At 40.7% G+C, this 18,724-nt stretch overlaps 2 protein-coding genes across 3 annotated transcripts; both read right to left on the bottom strand.

Annotated features, from left to right (window-relative positions):
- Nucleotides 1-6,198: 6,198 nt before the first annotated feature.
- asmtl (acetylserotonin O-methyltransferase-like) lies at nt 6,199-14,357 on the bottom strand. Of its 2 annotated transcripts, none has more exons than XM_053439639.1 (15): nt 14,055-14,357; nt 13,135-13,252; nt 12,042-12,173; nt 11,897-11,944; nt 11,717-11,781; nt 11,581-11,645; nt 11,321-11,429; nt 10,302-10,662; nt 9,999-10,229; nt 8,719-8,881; nt 8,416-8,615; nt 8,186-8,318; nt 7,969-8,109; nt 7,738-7,860; nt 6,199-6,738 (listed from the first exon to the last, which is right to left on the bottom strand). In XM_053439639.1, exons 2-15 carry the CDS (start codon nt 13,225-13,227, stop codon nt 6,533-6,535), a joined length of 2,070 nt encoding a protein of 689 aa, XP_053295614.1. In that variant the 5' UTR covers nt 13,228-13,252; nt 14,055-14,357; the 3' UTR covers nt 6,199-6,532. The 2 variants fall into 2 exon arrangements, with proteins under 2 accessions (XP_053295614.1, XP_053295615.1); XM_053439640.1 differs by lacking the exon at nt 6,199-6,738 and adding an exon at nt 6,796-7,212 and having other exon boundaries at nt 13,135-13,250; nt 14,055-14,125.
- Nucleotides 14,358-14,505: 148 nt separating this feature from the next.
- Nucleotides 14,506-18,714, bottom strand: p2ry8 (P2Y receptor family member 8). The gene is made up of 4 exons (XM_053439641.1): nt 18,637-18,714; nt 18,336-18,402; nt 16,817-17,136; nt 14,506-16,007 (listed from the first exon to the last, which is right to left on the bottom strand). Exons 3-4 carry the CDS (start codon nt 17,107-17,109, stop codon nt 15,281-15,283), a joined length of 1,020 nt encoding a protein of 339 aa, XP_053295616.1. The 5' UTR covers nt 17,110-17,136; nt 18,336-18,402; nt 18,637-18,714; the 3' UTR covers nt 14,506-15,280.
- Between the last annotated feature and the right edge of the window lie 10 nt (nt 18,715-18,724).

An 18,724-nucleotide genomic window follows, 5' to 3' on the forward strand; every position in this document is an offset into this window, starting at 1 on the left:
TGCTTAAATGGATTTGATAATGTTTATGGTCCTTGTTCAAATAATAAATAAATAAACATTTTCAAATGTTTGTGAAATTTGGGTGAAACATACAATAAACTGTGACCAAGCGACACAGCAAATTGTTTCAGTTTGGACTTTTGACCTTAAATTGAATTACATTTTTTCCATAGCTGCCAGACAGTCAGCGGCTCCATCCCAGTCTTCCCCATCTACAGTGTCCTTTGGCAAGATAGTGAACCAAGTATTTCCCTGCATGTAAAAGGGCCTGCACATAGATGCACTATATGAATGGGTGTGAAGTGGTGGACGGCAATAAATTGTACTGTAAAGCGCTTTGAGAGATCATCAAGACTAGAACAGCTCTACATGAATACAGAGCATTTAATGTTTAATTATAGATAATTATTGGATTTCCCATTTGCCCATATACCAAGCAACTTGATAATACATGCAGGTTTCTATTAGTGTGCGCATGTGTCGTCATGTGTGTTGATATGTGTTGGTGCAGTGATGAGACCCAGTCTGTCTGCTGCTCTCTCAGACTGCACCCACGAGACATCCCAAAATAACAACAAAGAGCCCTCAGTGGGTCGGATGAAAGTCCTGTCACCAACCATTTCAGCACCGAGTCTCCTCCCCTACTGTATCTCTGAGTGACACCTCACACATCACATGGAGACAGGACGGGGGGAGACACACTCTCGCATTTGACCGCAACAAATATTTCCTGATGTAAATGAGACCTTTGTTGGCTTCAGCAGCAGGTGCCGCTCCACAGAGGAGCCCAGTAGATGTTAAAGTTGAGAATTGTTACTGGTTAATATAAAATAACTCAGGCCAATACTGAGTTTGATGGTTTAGGAAATATGATTATTTACTTCTTTGGCAAAAATGTGATGATGAGATACGTCTGGGTTTGCAGGTGAAGTCAGGAGGCCATTATTATCGCTTGACTTAGTTTAGCTTAGCATAACGACTGGAAACCTTGTTTAACATGTTGTTAACTCAAAAGCCAAAACATAAAAGACAAGAACTGGAAGCCAGGGTTGTATTTGTGACACATTTCTGTAGATTAGTAATTTACTAGTTATCTTCAGAGGTAATTTGAGCTAGCCGTCTCTCCATGTTCCCAGTCTTTGTACCAAGCTATGCTATTCTTGTTCACTTTCTCTGCACAAGTTAGACAATAAGATGCCACTAAATGTGTCTGTGTGGAGGTAATGGCAGGAGGTGGTTAGCTTAGCTTAGCATCAAGACTGGGAACAAAGACACATCTACCATTACCTCTAAAGCTCGATAACTAGCATGTGTATAACTCAAAAACCAAAACACTGAAAAGGAGAGTTTGTAGCCAGGGTCTTAAAGGGATAGTCCACTGAAAAATGAAAAATCCCTCATTATCTACTCACCACTATGTTGATGGAGAGGTGGGTAAAGTGTTTGATTCCACAAAACACCACTATCCACTGTGGTCAAGCAACTACAGTTCTTGCAAGAGCTGCAGCAGTAAATAGGAGGATAGCAGAGGACCTTATGTATAAAAACATGGTTGAAATAATGGCGTTCCGAGTCAAACTTGAACAGCGGGGCTTACGGACACTTGGATGACACCACCGCAGTATGAAGGCATGTTATTTATTGTATTGCATTTGGCTGCAACGCTGTTTACCCCTGAAACTCCAAGTGTCTTGTGGACTCAAACACTTCACCCGCCCCTCCATCGGCAGAATGGTGAGTAGTTAAGTGAATTTAAATTTCTCAGTAAACTATATCTTTAAGTATCATTGTTGGTTCTAGTGTTTCTGTTAATAACAAGCCGTCTCTCCATGTTTTCAGTCTTTATACTAAGCTAAGCTATGCAGATAAAGCTAGGAGGTTGTTAGCATACCTTAGCTTAGCTTAAAGACCTGAAACATGGAGAAGCAGAAACGGTCACTTCTAAACAACTGCAAACACTAACCGAGGCACTTAACACCCTGTAAAAGTTCTAATGTGTTGTTTTTTATACAACTTAAAAATGTACTAATTAATTATGGAAGTTGTATCTGTAAACTCTGGTCAGAGCAAACATGTTTCTCCCCTTTTCCAGGCTTTAAATGTGCTAAGCTAAGCTAAGCTAAGCTAATAGTTGCTACAGCTCCATACTAAGCACACAGACATGACAGTGTTGTAAACAACTTCTCTTCAAACACTCAGGACCAACAAGATCTATTAAATAGATGGTAATAGGTGTTGGTAAGTTTCAAACTGTTGAAATGCGACAAATCCAGCAAAGTATCATATTGAAGTGCAGTGGCTGAGCCTTTTTAATCTACTTATATGTTACATGAAAAAGAACACTGCCTTATTTCCAATGGAGATCCAGTTAAGTACTTTCTTACAGCCACGACCAGCAGTTAAATCCACAGTGAAAATCTGATCCACCATTGATGTCAGGCCAGCAAACAGAGACAGAGAGAAGGAGAGAGAAAACTACAGACAGCAGAGAAGGACTCCATTGTTATTTCTAACCGGCAGAAGCCCTGGGGTTATTTCTCCTCTGCCTTGAAACAAATCAATGAAGCACAACTCACTTTGAACAATTGCACATTTGCCGAAATCAGATTTGAGTTGAGGAGCCAGCCATCATCGCGCCTATTCTGTTTGTTGACAGAGGAGGACTTTGATAAACAAGACTGTGCTTTGAAACAGGTGCCCGCGCACGAGTTCAGTTTTGAGCGGCGATTCTGGAAAGAAAACTGACTGATTAGAGAGTGTTTGTTATTCTGCGTGCAACTATTTGGATTCTGTGTATCCTTTCCCCAAAGTCACAAAGAGGCTGAAACAACGATCGTGTTTATTTTTCTCAACTAAGATAACACCCGAGTTTGATATTTGTATTATTTCAAATAACCCAGCGGTGGATTGTCTGTCCTCTCCCGTCAGTTTGACAGACGTGTCAACAAACAATAAAACTTTACAAAATCAGCCGTGATGCATTCTTTAGTGAATGATTCCTCCTAGTGGATGTACTTGAAGTTGCATGGGATTTCACTGAAGTACAATATTTCCATTACAAATGCTATTAATCTACTGAATCTTATAAAACGTCGCTGTTATTACTTTGCGTCATTCTTTTAAGTTTTATTTCTCAACTGAGAACTAAGGACATGAATTAAGCCCTGGCGTGTTTTCACTGACTGTTTCTGCAACAGCAAACACAACATGCAGTTCTCCCGGTTCACAAACCCAGCTTATCCTCCCCTATCAACATGTGGAAGTGTTTTCAAATCGCTATCTACTAGCAGCAAATGGTCTTAAATCAGTCATTTTAATATCAAAGCACTTAACACTAGAATGATGATTACTTGCAGGTGGATATTCATGCTGCTTGTCAAGTCCGCATCTGAAGAAAATGACTGAGCTCTTATCCGACACGTACAGTACAGCCAGTGTTCAATAGGCAAGATCACATTACATAAGATTACTTTGGAGTTTCAGCAATTTTCCCAAATTACACTGGCCTTTGGTCTCTGGTAAACTTGATTGACTTGAATGGTTTTCATTAGAAAGCCCTCGTGGAGTCTCTGCTGTTGACGCTCGTACACAAAAGTCGAGGCATTTTGGGGGTGAACGGGTGCAGCTGGGACACTGGATGTGCAAGGCTATGCAAATCCCTCCATGGAAATGGTTCATCATGCTTTAAGGGAACATTAACTCTGCCGTTGTGGACTCGTGATGCTCCTCTGTAGCTCACAGGCCTGGCACAAGCATTTGGTGTCACTTAAAAAAAGAACTGATCCGAAATGCATGTGTGTGTATGAGGCCATGAATCAATGCAGGCTTTCACAGGCAGTGTAGCGTGAAAGTGCCGCAGTGGTTGGTGTTTTGATGCATTCAGTGTGTGTTAACAATAACACAAACCGTATGTGATTTACGCTCACTGTCATATTTGAACTTGAGAATAACCTCCCCCTTGTCTCTCCTTATTGACAGAAAAAAAAGGTGAGTCATGGAAATCAGTTAGATGTCACAAAGAGCCTGAGCCCGGACTGACAAGAAAATAGCCAGGAATAACATGACCACCCTTATTACCCCTCGAGGAAAATACTTAGAGAGGGATCCAAGATGAAGAGTAATCCGGATACACTTTCAGTGTCACAGAGAATAAAACCGATTCAACCTGGCCAGAGATATTCCCACATTCTCGTCAAATGTTTGGCTGCTTTCACCTGCTGCTTCAAAACTGAGATCCAAGGTTTATCTGTGAGGAATGGAAGGGTTGTGTCATATACTTCTCTGCATGGAGTCTAACTCACCAACCAAGCACATGAAGCACAAATGAATTACTAAACTTGGCAACCTAAACCATGAATTACGCCACTCATTGTTCAAATATATAAAATCTCGCTGCCACTGGAAAGAATTACAGCTTCAATGAAACAGGAACTCTGGGTTTGTCCAAGTTTTCTGAAGAGATCTGCGGGTCTGTGATGCCACCCTGAGGAGAGACACTGCCATAGCAAGAGAATAAAGCAGTGTGTTAAGTGTCCTGCAGCTGGAAAACAAATATCTGGCTTACATTTCCAGGATATCGAATATCACTTTGGGAAGGTGGGCTGCATGTACTGTCAGCAAAAACGTTGACATGCAAAGTGTTTTTCTCCACAGCTTAAATTTGGGATAGATTAACGTCAAAGGAGATGAAGTCGGAGTTTGATCATTTGTGGGAGGAAAAGGAGAGCTGTGCTCTAACGGGGCAAATGGAGCAATAATACATGCTGCGATTAAATAGACGGTGCTTTGATATAATTATCTATCAGTTTGTGGGACTTAACTTAGCAAAAGTGATGTGGGAGCACAGGGGGAGGTTAAATCTTCAGGTTATGAGAGGTTGTATGCGATTGTCATGATGGGAGAATGAGGCTTGCCAGAGAAAAATGTCCTCAACCCATCACACAAGATGAAGAGCAAGACTCCACCCATCCCTCAAGAACACGTTTGACATGGCCGCCATGAGAAACAGGCTTTTCCTCCCTCATCACTGGCAATCTTCCGCCAGCCTTTTACAAAGCTGAAGTCAACATGAAGTCATGACAAAAAGACATCCTATTAAGATGATAACACTACTTAGATGTTATTATTTCTTCTTTAATCATCTTAGCCCTGTTGCATCCAGATTGCATCATCGTAATATGACAGTCCAGAGCATTAAAAGGCAGGACACACACACCCCAGCCACAGCCATCATCCTGCTGACCACAGACTGAGTGCTTTTGGAGTGAGCATTCCAAAATACACCAAACGATCCCAGACCGCTCGGTTTCTAATGCATCATCAGTATGTTAATTAGGTAGAGTTTCCACAAAACAAATCTGCCATCTGGTGACAGTTATATCATTAATTTAATACTGATATTCAAGGTATAACGTGAAGTTCTGCGCCTCGCAATGTGGTGACAAAGTTGGCAATGATGAATCCCATACCCAGGAAAACTAAGAAGCCTTGGACTGGTACAGCTTTCCAATCACATCTGGATGGAACAACTGTTGCTGTTCCAACATTAAAATGCAGTGGGTTGTAGGGGGGGATCCAGCAATGTGACTCCAGCCATACCATCAGCGGTTAAGTTACAAGAAAAACGGTGCCTCAATGTTGTGAGCTTCTCCGCCCCCGCTAAGAGGATCTGTACTTCCCAAAAGCAGAGCTGAGGAGTTGGGTTGGGGAAGCATGTGGATGGAAGTGGCCCCATTTCCTCACAAAAAGCATGTTTACGGTCTTATGATGCCCAACTGCTTCTCATTTCCTTTTAGCTGACATAATGGTGACCGAGGTAGGATAGTTAACAGAAAAAAGCAATCTAAATGTAGGCAGACTGCAGAACTCAAACTCCAAACTCTGATTTTACTCAGTATCAGACTGGGCCCTGTATCACTGCACTGATAAAACAAACTAGGATATTCTGGATTTATAGTTACCCATATGTGTATGTACAGCAGATCATATTCCTAATATAAAGGTTAAATATCAATAAACTTAGCAGCCAATCTCACTGATCATATCAGATAAGCAGCAAGAGCCAATAGTTCATATTAAATGTTCATTATGGGGATTTGTCACCTTTTTGTTGTTGATAATTCCATGCAAAGGGATTAAGATGCTTTATACACATAATAACTGCAGTGGGTTGAAGGGATACACAAAATACTCAGTCAGTTCAGTGGAGGACCACACAATAAAGAAATAACACTTTTAATGTGATTGTTGAACATTTAAGAACCCGTTTAAATGCTCTTTAAGTGTTTATGAATCCAAAGAATTAATCCAGTTGAAGAAAATTTGTTTAATGCATATTTAAATATCTGCCATTTAAGAACATTTTGGTGACGATACTTTTACATTTTGAAGACAGGAATTTAAAGGATAATGAATAGTTTTTCATCATTCAATTACTATATTGAAAACTATCCATTCATCAAATAACTTTAACACATAAAAGACATTGAGATAAACACAAAACATATATGCGTTTGTGTGCATGATTGCCTTGCTACATTTTAATGGCAATAACAGCATCTAAGAAGTTCCTTGTGCGAACCACACGCGTGTTCCCGAATCCGTGTTTGCTTAGCATGTCAGCGTACTTGCTCTCTGTTCTCTCCACTCCCTCAGTCTGGGTAAGCATGTTCAGAGACTGCAGAGCAGAGTAGGGGGTCAGTCCATCCAACATGGTCTCAGCTATGAGTAGTGCACATCCTAAGACCCAACAGAGATAGCTCAACACCTTAGTGTATGTGGAAATCAGAAAATGGCTTGGAAGACATGAACAAAACCACATTTATTTCGTTTGCAGAACCTCAAACACAAACAGACCATTCTTCATATGATCTCTCTTTGTATGACATATTAAAACAAAACATTGTTCATAACAAAACATTCTCGACCTTCGTCATTGATTTCGACAATTCCTGGCTACAGCATACAGTATATTACGAGGTAATCAGTACAGTCCTGTTGAGTGACGTCACACTCTGATGCAGAGCATAGCATCCAGTAGGTTGTCAGTGTGTCTGACGTGTGCTGTGATGAAACCGTGGCTCTTCAATAGCAGAGTGTATTCTGCTGCGCTCCTTTGTTTCCCCACGCTCATGCTGAGGGCCTGCAGCAGCCCACGACACGGGCCCTTTCTGTCTTCATCCAGGAAGATCTCACTTAGCAGGAGTCCACAGCCTGGCAGCATGGTGAAAGTGTGTGACACGTATGCAGGTGTACAACTTTAGAGAACAATACTTGTAGTTTGGCATCCTCTTATCACCTTTTATTTCATTCAGCCTCACTCAAATCAAACTGGGAGCTAACCAGAAGAGGCTAGTTATTATCCTGATTATAGAGATTACATTTTTTTTTAAAGATATAAGACTTAAAAAAGGTGCTGTTTGTAAATTGTCTGTGTCCTCTCTTCTAGAAGGTGTTAGTCCCTTGCCAAGCGCTTCAACAATAAAATAAGTTATAATAGACAATCAGAGCAGCACTTCTACTTCCGAGCAGACTGTATAGGCTCCTGTAACTTTCAATCAGAAAGTGATGAGACAGACAGGCCAGGGCTAGCTGTTTAGCATGCTAACTTCCGAAAAAGAAAGGGTGTGATAGAAATAGAAGACAAACATAAACATTGTTATTGTCAAGTCAACAATATTAACGCTGGCCATGTGGCAAGAAAAAAAAGGCTTAGTTTTAAAATGTTAAGGATTTTACCTGGTGTGCATGTTTGCGCGATTTTACTCAGCAGCGAGTGCACCTTCTCATCAGACCAGTCATGAAGAATTCTCGCCAGGATGTACAAGTCTGCTTTGGGCAACTCGTCTTGAAAAAAGTCTCCTGTTCATAAAACAAGGACAAGTCTTTGGTCACAGAAGAGAAAGTGTTCATTTATATATGTCACTTTGGTACTTTTAGTGCAGATGTATTTTAGTGCAGAAATCTTACCTGCTACAAATGACACCCTGTTGTCTTTGTGCTGCGGACGGAAATGTTCAATCATCTCAACAACAGCAGGTAAGTCAAACACTGTCACAGACAACCCAGGATGAGCTTTAGTAAACTCATAAGCCATGGCACCAGTGCATCCTTGAGGGGGAAAAAAAAGATCTGGAATTGATTTATTGTTCAAACAAAATATTTAAACTGTTGAAATTCTCCTTACCTCCAAGATCACAGGCCGTTTTAAAAGTGGAGAGGTCAAAGGCTGTGGCCACATCTTTTCCTGTAACTTTGGCAATGCTGTGCATGGCACGCATGAATCTCAACTTGATTTCTTGATTGTTGTAGTAAGTATCCTTTAAAAAGAGACACGTGACAAATGTGAAATATTTTGAATGTGATCTTATCTGGGTAAATGTGCATAAATCTGAGGGTGAACTTGAGGTTAATCACCTGAAACAAATCATTTGTTTTTTTGCCAAAGGCCTTCTCATGCTGGTGAGAACCTTCCAGCACAGCGCTCTCAAGGTGTGAGAAAAGAGGCCACACTGTGTTGTTACAGTGCTGGATGTATCCGTGCAGAGAGTAAGATGCATCTGACCTCAGAAAACGCACCGCCAGATCTGTGTTCTCGTACACAGGCTTTTGGCATGCTGGGAGACACCATAAGACAGTCGAAAGGTTTAGTATTACATGCTTTAAGGTAGGAAAAAGGGATTGTCATGGAATTGTCAACAGGGTTGAGAGCTGACTAACTTCTGTCTTTGCTCTTCAACAGTCCCAGAGACACACAAGCCTCCAACAGGCATTCAGTCCCCTTCACAGAGGCTTTGATCTCCTGGGCCATCTGTGCTGAATCCAGCCCTGGGCTGCGATGAAGCAGGTCAAACACACATAACTTGGAAGCAGTAAACAATGCCTGGAAAGAGAGAATGGATAAAGGAAAATAAATTAAATTGTATATATATGCAAAGGTCACAAGTGATGTCAGACAAATAAAATAAAATTCTGTGGCATCTGGAGCTTGACACTCGTGGTAGATCGTTTCTGTTAGTTATATCCACCAAGGACAATATGTTTATATCGGTTTGTTTGTTAGTTGGCAATATAACGGAAAAACTACAAAACAGATTACAATGAAACTCGGTGGAAGGATGGGTAATGGGTCAGGGAAGAACCCAGTAATTTTGGTATGGAACTGGGGGCGGATACAGCTATTTCTTTCACTTTATTTACCATTGCAAGATGGTGTGTTTTTTAATATTTCAAGTGATTTTCCAGGGATTCAGGGGGACTGATGTGCAACTTGAGGCAGCTTGATTTTGAAAAGCGACTAATTGGTAAGTACCATTCTATTTAAACAAATAAAAAGGTTTTATGTTTTCCACTGCAGTTGTATGAATGTGCATTATTCATTCCACTCGAGAAAAATGTTTTAAGATCCTAAAGGAACATTCCAACATTTTGGGAAATATGCTTATTTTTTTGCCTTGAGAGTTGGATTAAGAGATCAATATCACTCTCTGTTTAATTTTAAACAGCACCCCAAAATCTCACTAAGTAACAAATTATATATTTTGTTTATTCTTTTAACCGTTATCTTGTTAACATTTTGTGGTCACCTTGAGGTTGCCAGGCAACAGGCAGGGAAACAGGAAGTCAGTGCAGCTGAACTAGATTTACAAGTAAAACCACATAACACCTAAAACCACATCTTCATTTTGCACTACTTTTTGGAAGAGATTTTTGTACAGATAAAAAAAAAGATAAAGGTGTCCATCATTGTTCTGCCTTATTACACAGCCAGGGTGGCTGTATCCTCTTGTTTTCCTGGCTGCGACATTATTGATTGATATGAGAGTGGTATTGATCTTCCTTTCTTGGCAAGACAGTTTAAGTATTTTCCAAAAATGTTAAACCTCTCCCCATTAAACTAGGTTAAACACATCATTACACCCCCCAGTAGTCAAATACAATAATTGCAAACAATACAAGTAAATATTTCAAGAGTAGGTATAGAGTTTAAACCCCAATACCTTTGAGGCTTTGAATCCATCCATTAGTTCCATGATTCTTTGCAGATCCTCTCTTTTAGGTTCACTGTCCTCCCTTGCTACATTAAGCTCGATCACCTGCCCTCTGCTGGGGATCAGCGGTAATGCCGTGTTGTCAGAGCCTATGATCTCAGCGCCTCTGTCTTTAGAGAAGCTGTTCACCAACATCCTTGAACTCTCACTCACTTCACTGTCACCGTCTTCCTTTTTCGCCTGTTAAAATAGATGGTCTGCTGTAAATAAGACAAGTTGATGGATTTTGCTCATAGGGTGAAACATACAAACCTTATGGACTGGACTGAATGAAGGGCTGCCGTGGGTGTGATGTGTTTGACTGGCAGGTGGGCTGTTTGGTCTGAGGCTGGCTGAGGAGTTGTGTTTGGCTGAAGAGCTGGGACTCTGACTGGACTGATCTGTCAGGTTGTGTGGGAGCTGAGTGAGTACTGAAGTGGGGTGAGGGCTGCTCTTGCTCAGACGAGCAGATGCACTCTCCTGGTCTGAAGAGGAAGTACAGCGGTTGTAAATAAGGTCCAGCTGTTTGCAGAAGTGATTGAGGGGGAATCCTACGACATTGAGGAAGTCTCCGTGGACGTACTCCACCAGCATGCCCCCAAGAGCCTGGATACCATAACCGCCAGCTTTGTCCCTAACACACAGAGGCAGACTTTTCACTAAAACAACAAGATACAGTTCACACACTATATGATTCTGCTTTCAGAGATTTCCAGACATTTTCTGGAAGGGGTGTTTGTGAGATAGCAAATGTCTGAGACACTTGTTTCGCACATTTTCTGGAACTTTTCCTACCAACCTCCTAGTAAAATGGGCCCATGTGGATTTTAAGCAGGAAAACAATCACATTGAGCGAGTGGGCGTGCTGATGATCTAACCTGAGAGAGACATATAACTGAAATAACTAAAAAAACAAACCAAAAGATGGTCAAGATTAAAAAGACGACCCATACACTTTGAGGATGCGGGCGGATATGTAAACTTTGAAAGACAACAAGATTCGAGAGCTTTTGATAATAAGGAATGTGGGCCTGTAATCATAAAAATGTCAGCAGATTATGTCCGTTGTCCTTCATTTGCCTGAAACCTGCTTTTCTGGCACATTAGGTAAGCAAAGCTGGAACAAACACAGCTGGAACCGAATTCAGGCGTCAAAGTCCAAAAAGCAACGAGTTCATGAAGCTCAAAATCCACTGACATTATCTCCATGGACTGAATGTATGCTGATGTTACTAAACCAGAAGAAATCAATAGCTGTTACGAATGAGAAAAGTTCAAATGATAATACTCACATGGGCTCACCACTATTGATGTACTCCCACAGCATATCTTCTGAGAGATCAGCAAACTTCACCTTTGTTTCTTCGTAGAAGTCAATCAGCTGGTAATCCACTTCTTCATCTGCAGGTCAGGGGAGTTTGTAAATGGCTGGTAAAGCCTCCCCGTATACAGTACATGTATAAAAGCAGCATGACATTTTCCAATTGACTCAATTGTACAGATTTTCCGATGAAGCAATGAATCAATCAAAGAAAATACTCTTTTGACTCACTTTCTTTCTCATGACAGAGGACAATGGCTACACCAGTGAAGACACTGTGCTCTTTACCGCTCAAACTGGGAAAAGGAGAAAAGTGTCAGTTTCTACTGTTGATCATTCACACAGAAACCACGTAAATGAAACTAACCTCGACAGCATCCTGTAAGCGTCATGTTTGTCCACTGGCTTCTCTAGAATCATCCCATCCACACTCTATGGACATGACAAAACATTATAGTGAATACAAAAAAATACATTTAAAAAAGACAATAAATGTGTATTGCAGACAATTAACAGATAAAATACTTTGACATGTTCTTTCTCTTACCACAATAGTGTCTGCTCCAATAACAATGTCTGGAGTTTTCAAATGTTTCTAAAGCAGATGAAGACACATTATGAAATGAACATGTAGCTCGACAGCCAAAATGCGATGAATAGTGTCAGACAAAAAAAAAATACACATGACTCACAATGGGCATCCTCCTGGCCACCTCAAGGGCTTTCTGTTTGGCTGTCTCCACAGCGTACTCATGAGGCGCTGTGTAAAGTCCCTTATCAAGGGTTTCTTTAAACCAGGATGGTACCACCTCAAAGCGTAAACCCTGACATGAATATACACAAAATAGTTATTTGTAATCACTGCTATTACATAAACAAAACAACAAATAAATGTTCATTCAACCCAGGGTTTCTCTTCTTTAGTGTGTGAACTGCCTCATTTGAAATGTATGGACAGGGGGGTGCAATAGGTTAAAAAAAATCACTTTTTTTCCACATGTGATAAAACACTTTATTTCCACTAGAGACTGACCGATTAATACGCGGGTCAATAACAACCGATATAACCTTTGCAGACATATTGGTGCATATGTTCCCTGTTGTGGCATTTCTGAGGAACGAGACACAATCTCTTCCAGTATTGTCACACTGTAATGCTCAGAGCATGGTGCACAAGACAACAGTTGGTTTACAATATGCACAGTTGCACACCGATGGGAAATGTTCTTTCTCTTTAAACATTTGGCTCCTTCCTCCCCCTCTGGTTGAGGGTTAGGGTTTCTAAGCCAAAGGTCAGGATCTTGTGATGACATCAAGACAACAATGCCATAGTTTAGGCAATCAGGCCAAGATTCATTCAGTTGTACAGGATACAGCATGATAGAGGTTACATTGTACAAGATTCAATCATGATCAATCAAACAGGAAATTAAAATGATTGAATTGTGGATGATCAAAATGTTACATTTCCCTTAAAGTCCATTATTGCATCACTGCAGTTTAAACCTCACACGTGGAGATAAAAAAGTCTAAACTCAGTTGAACTGCTGTGAGGTCACCTGATAATTTAAATAGCTCATGAAAGATTTACTGTACAGACTTTGGACTATTTTATCAACATGCTCATTTTTATTCAGTCTGTAAAGAAGAACAAAAGCGATTTTGGGGAGTCAACTTTTTCAAGCTCAATTCAACATATATTTTCACAGGAAAAAAATTATTTGAGTATAATGTAATGGCTGCAATATACAAACATTCTATGAGTATAAACAGGAGGAGACATACCGCGTTGCGAAGAATCTCCAGTCTCCTCGGAGAGGCACTTGCCAGCACGACCAGTTTGCCGGAGAGCTTGGAAATGACAGGGTTCAGCACCATGGTGGCTCTCTCGTCTGACTGCTCTCTAGGTCATACAAACAGGTGAACGTTACAGATGTGGCCCAGTTCTCTCACATGACTGCAGCTGTTCACTGTCACAGAGGAGATACCCATAGAGCTAAACTATCAGGAGGCTGATCAATCAGGACAACAACTAATTAGATAAGAGAACTAGTACACAAGAGAAAAATGTTAAACATTCTCCTGTGTTAAACATTAATCTGTTTGAGGGTTTGCATCGTATAACAGTTAATACTTCACCTTCTTACTTAAAGGAGTCTCTTTGGACTATGAGACATTGCTGTGGATATTTTTTACTTTTCTCTGACAATTTGATTGGATTAAACAATAAATTCATGCATCTAAACTAAAAATAATAATAACAACATGCAGCCGTTGCTCCCTGTGTCTAAAAACCCCCCAATAACAATGCATTTGATGAGAAAACAGTGCTGCTGTCAACTTAACTCACAGAAAAGACATAATGTTATATAAAATGGATAAAAGAACAGAAAATACAGAGGTTGTGCAGCGTCTGTACCACCGCCATGTGGTTAATAATATGTCATACTTATGAATGTGCTTATAGCAGATAATATAAGATATAAAACTCCCTGCTCTGCTGCTCTACTTCTGCTAACTTAGGGTTCAGCTGCAGTAGCTCATGTTAGCTTCAGCTTGTGTAGCTAGAGCCAAAGTGACAGTATCGTTACTCGTTCATTCGGTGAGTTTACACCGTGAAGAAGAAGCGATTCAATCAACACGGCCATTAAACAGCATGTTTCACGGAATCAGAGATGAATTACAAAAGGAAACGTGTCACTCACCTGAACAAGTTAGAAAACTGACAGAGGCAACGACCAGACAGTGTGACGGCGCATACGTGATGACGTCAGACCTGTGCAGCAGATCCACCAATCACACACTTGTTGGAGAAGCAGCAAAACTATTATTCTTATTCTTATTCTTATTCTTAGTATACTGACCATGGAATTACATTTATTAAATTAAATTGATAATGCCACTTTTAAATAGTAAATACAAATTAAAAGGAAACCCTAGTCATTCAATGATAATCACGGTACAGACATAAGCAGAGTGGATCAATCGATAACCGATTGTTGGAGGAGGAATAGCATCAAAGCCCCTACTACTGCTGCTACTTCCAATAATCGTAAACATGATAATTTTAATGATAATAATAATAATTATTTTCTTTTTTTAAGAGGAACACCGTAAATGAGAATTAAAATAGGGATGTGAAACGAAGAAACTATCAACCATCAGTAACATTTTATTTGAATAGACCATATTAACAATTTACAATTTGCCTTAACAAGGTACAACACCCTCTGTTCGTAACCCTAAACATGAGTAAGGAAAAACTACTAAAAACAGACAGAAGTGCAATAGATGCCACATGTAACTGAGAACATCAACCTTACAGTATTTACAACATTGATTAGAAGAATGTCAATGTTTAAAGTATTTAATCATTAGAAAATGTCTTATGGAGATGAATGGAGTGTATTGACTACAGCCTTTGTGAATGGGCCATATAGTCTATAGTAAATCCTAGATAATTACAAACCACAGACATGTACAGAGGTAATGTTCAAAATGTACATTTTAAATGCTCGGCTATGTTTGGGCACAGTGAAACGGAAATTTAACAATTCATTCACATTTAATTGACACATGTGGATGCTACATAGTTTGTCAGAATGACTGATTATGATGCTTGCTGTGGCAGATAATAAAATGTGTGGACATGGATATACAAACAAACAGTTAAACCTATAGTTTAAACCTAGAATTTTGGCAAGAACCACAGCTGCAGTCAATCTCCATTTTTTCTATGGTGCTAAAAAAACAAAACTGGAGGAGGTCATTTTGAAATTCCACACATGACAATATGTTGTAAGAGACTGTCATACTCTTGGCAACCCTTAACATTCACGTGTGCCTTTCTCTTCCTTCCGTAAAGCTCTCACTCTTGCCTTACATCCTCTGGCTCTCTGACGTTGTGTGCCGCAGCATCAAAGCACCTTCTCTATTCTTTTCTCTCTTGACCTTCTGGAGCACTCTCTGCTGAGAACAAACTCCTCATGTGCTCCAGCTTCATCGAGTCCATACTGCTCAGACTGTGCAGGTTTATTATCTCCCTCAGCTTTCGTCTGAATTCCTTGGAGGCAAAGTAGTAGATGAACGGATCGAGGCAGCTATTCAGGCAGCTGAAACAGAGAGACAGCTTGTAAGCCATGTACAGGGACTTGTTGTAGAAGATTCTCATCACAGCATGACTCAACAGGAGGAAGTTGCTGGGTGCGAAGCAGAGGGTGAAGACCAGGAGAACCATGGTGGTCAGACGTATCGCTCTCTTTTTCTGGGCCGTCTTGGAATCCTTGGCCAGTTTGAGGATGACACTGATGTAGCAGAAAGTTGTGATAAAGAAAGGGAAAAGGAAGAGGCTGAAGATGCTGAAGATGAAGGCCGCCCAGGCCAACGAGGACGGGAGCATGTCTTTCTTCAGCACGTCGAAGCACGTGGTGATCCCAAGCTCAGGAATTCCGTAGGTCAGGTCAGTGGTCATCATTGGCCACAGAAAACTCAGGACCAAAGCCCACATGAGGAAGCAACCGATGACAGCGATGGACTTCCTCTCCCTGGTCTGTCTGAACAGCATGGGCCTCACTATGCCCAGGTAGCGGTCGATGCTGATGGCCATCATGGTCAGGATAGAACAGTACATATTGGTGTAGAAGACGATGGTCAGGACACTGTGGGTGGATACGTAGAAGAAGAGTGTTTGATTCATGCATGCTATTGTAAACTGATAATATGAAGGATATGTTGATATTTGGGGAAATTTACTTATTTTCTCTTTGGCTAAACGTTAATTCAGAATATTGCTACGGCCCTTATTTCAGTAAGTGGCTGGAAATGGTCCTGCTCTGTCCACATGCAATAAAATCTGTAGCTCAGTAATCAAGATTTCTGCCCTATTTATTTAGTTAGTTGAAAAACCAGCATGTCACTAGAATGAGCCTAAAGAAATTCACTGGAAGTAGATTTTTATATTGGATCTTCACCAAATTACTCACACTTATATATATATATATATCAGTTCCCTATCATTGTCCGCTGCATAATGATCATAAAGATCCATGTCCAGAAAAACGTCCTATCTTGCAATGTTAAAGAAAGTGAACAAAATATCCTGCATCTACCCCCTGATCTGGATCTGCACCAAAATTGAACGGGTTCTTCCCCGACACATAAAGATGAAACCATTACATAAATAAAAATTACTCACTGTGAGTTTTTTAGTTATTAAGAATTTTTTTTGGCTTGGACAAGTAAATTCCCAGAGTCCTCTCATCTCTGTGGGTTTTTTGGGCAACCAGAGAAGAAGCAAGAAGTCATTGGACCCGTTTGAGGAATAGTCCAACAATCAACCCTCCCATAAAAACCACAACATTTCATTTTCCCTTTCATCCAATGGGTTGTAGACATACTCTTTGTTTTTTTCTGCTGAAGGAAACCCTCTCTCAATGGTTCAACATTGTCCTGCTGTTATGAAGAATACCTGCACATATTGGTCCCCATATTCCAGTTGTATCCTTGGAGCAGGTAGGCGATCTGAAACGGCAGCGCTACGCCGAGGGCCAAGTCAGTGAGGGTGAGATTGATCATGAAGATGATGGAGGGAGTTTTGGGCCAGGTGCGGAAGAGGAGGAGCCACATGGACAGACCATTTCCCACCAGGTTCACAGCGGTGACGACCATATACAAAACAGAAATGATGATGCTGGTGTTCCCACTCTGAAACAGGGACAAGGTGGCGTTGTCTAACTTGGTGCTGCTGGAGTTTCCCGTCATGACTGGATGGGAACGGCTTCAAATTACCTGAGGGTTGTGGAAAAGTGGACATAAAGAGATACCTTGCACATCTTCATTTTGAGCAGATCATGTGATTGTGTGTTTAATTGTGTAAATGAAAAGGTATAACAGAAAATCTGATATCACAGGCTGCACCACCACAGAGGAAACTACTCTGGACCTAATCTAAATTGATGCCACTGAATTGAATCTTTTGTGCCAGAGTAGAAAACTGATTGATGGCAGTGGAAAAAAGATGCTACAGCAAGATCACACTGTGTTCGCGTGCGAACCACCAAGTGCTGGGTGGAGTATTCACACAGGAAAGAGAAACACTCCATCTGTGGTGGAGTGCCAACTGTAGTTCTGGGTATCTTGTGCTCTCCAATACGCAAAACACATGTTTTTTATGGGGGGGGGGGGGGGGGGGGGGGGGGGGGGGGGGGTGCTTATGAGATGGTTGTCACTCCCAACACAGAGGTTTAAACACTTTCTCTCACACTTGGCAGACAGGGTGGGGGGGTCACCACAAACCAGAGATTGGGTCAACAGATGTTTTAAGGGGAAGTATACCATTACTGCAATAATCAGTATAGCAGTAGTGACAGTTATCAACATATCAGAAAACATAAAGTATTGCTATAATGAAAATCAGTTTACTGAGTTCTTTGAGTAACAATGGGTAAGTTATTTCACTCCTTTTAACCCTAGAACACTAACGTACAATTAGTTACACCATCACTAACGTCGGGTACATTTTACCCAATATAATATACCCGATAAAAAATATAAAAAATACTGAAGCTACCCAAGGACCCACACCACTGAGACAGCAGCAACACAATGAAAATCCCATGACCACACTCGCTCGGGTAAAAAACACCCGACGTTACTGTTCTAGGGTTAAAGAATATTAATAAGTAATCTTCCCTCCAGCCATGTTGTATCTACACGTTTGAATCTAAATCAGGATTTTAGTTATTTCTGTTTATGTGTTAAAAAAGAAGAAAAATAATTCTGAGAATATTACTTTTCAGCCACTTAAGTCATTAAGAGATGTCAGGTTGACTGTAGTTTTAAGTCACAAGTTAGGCATAAAAACACACAAAATAATAGTACAAAATTAAAGTATTAATCTACTGATAGACAATTTCGGTCCAATTGAAGTCAATAGAAATACATCATCATATATCCAGGTAAACCACCGTTAAAAGTTGAGAACTCACCTCTTTGACGGCGGCAAACAGCAACGGCTCTCGGGCGTCAGTTACAGATGGGATACAGATACTGTGACTGTTGGAGAAACTTCACATGAACTTGTTGCCAGAAAGAGAGGAAATGGACCATGTGACCTCATCCTACCAACGGTAGTAATGCCACGCATCACATTCGGTCTTGGGGTTTCTCTTGTGAAATGCACATGTGTATGACTCCTCCAGTCCAACCAGCAAGATCAATACCAGGTTGCTTTTCTTCTTCTGTCACCATGTGGTTCATTGTTTTAATCTTCCATCTCTACTACTTTACCTGTAAATGATGAGTGAACTGAAGGAAGGTTGTAGGAAACTGCAATACACCCACACGAACGTACATTATGAAAGGGCTGTTTTTAAGT

Source organism: Pleuronectes platessa, chromosome 14 (genome assembly GCF_947347685.1).
Source record: "Pleuronectes platessa chromosome 14, fPlePla1.1, whole genome shotgun sequence".
In the NCBI taxonomy this organism is placed as follows: Eukaryota; Metazoa; Chordata; class Actinopteri; order Pleuronectiformes; family Pleuronectidae; genus Pleuronectes; species Pleuronectes platessa.

What these genes read in the sequence shown, in the direction of transcription:
- asmtl (XM_053439639.1), bottom strand. Translation starts at nt 13,227, where the DNA reads ATGGTGCTGAACCCTGTCATTTCCAAGCTCTCCGGCAAACTGGTCGTG. An exon ending in TGGAGATTCTTCGCAACGCG is followed by an intron (nt 12,174 to 13,134) that starts GTATGTCTCCTC and finishes TATTCATGTCAG; the next exon opens with GGTTTACGCTTTGAGGTGGT. An exon ending in AACGGCCTGTGATCTTGGAG is followed by an intron (nt 8,110 to 8,185) that starts GTAAGGAGAATT and finishes TTCCCCCTCAAG; the next exon opens with GATGCACTGGTGCCATGGCT.
- p2ry8 (XM_053439641.1), bottom strand. Translation starts at nt 17,109, where the DNA reads ATGACGGGAAACTCCAGCAGCACCAAGTTAGACAACGCCACCTTGTCC. An exon ending in ATGGGGACCAATATGTGCAG is followed by an intron (nt 16,008 to 16,816) that starts GTATTCTTCATA and finishes ATCCACCCACAG; the next exon opens with TGTCCTGACCATCGTCTTCT.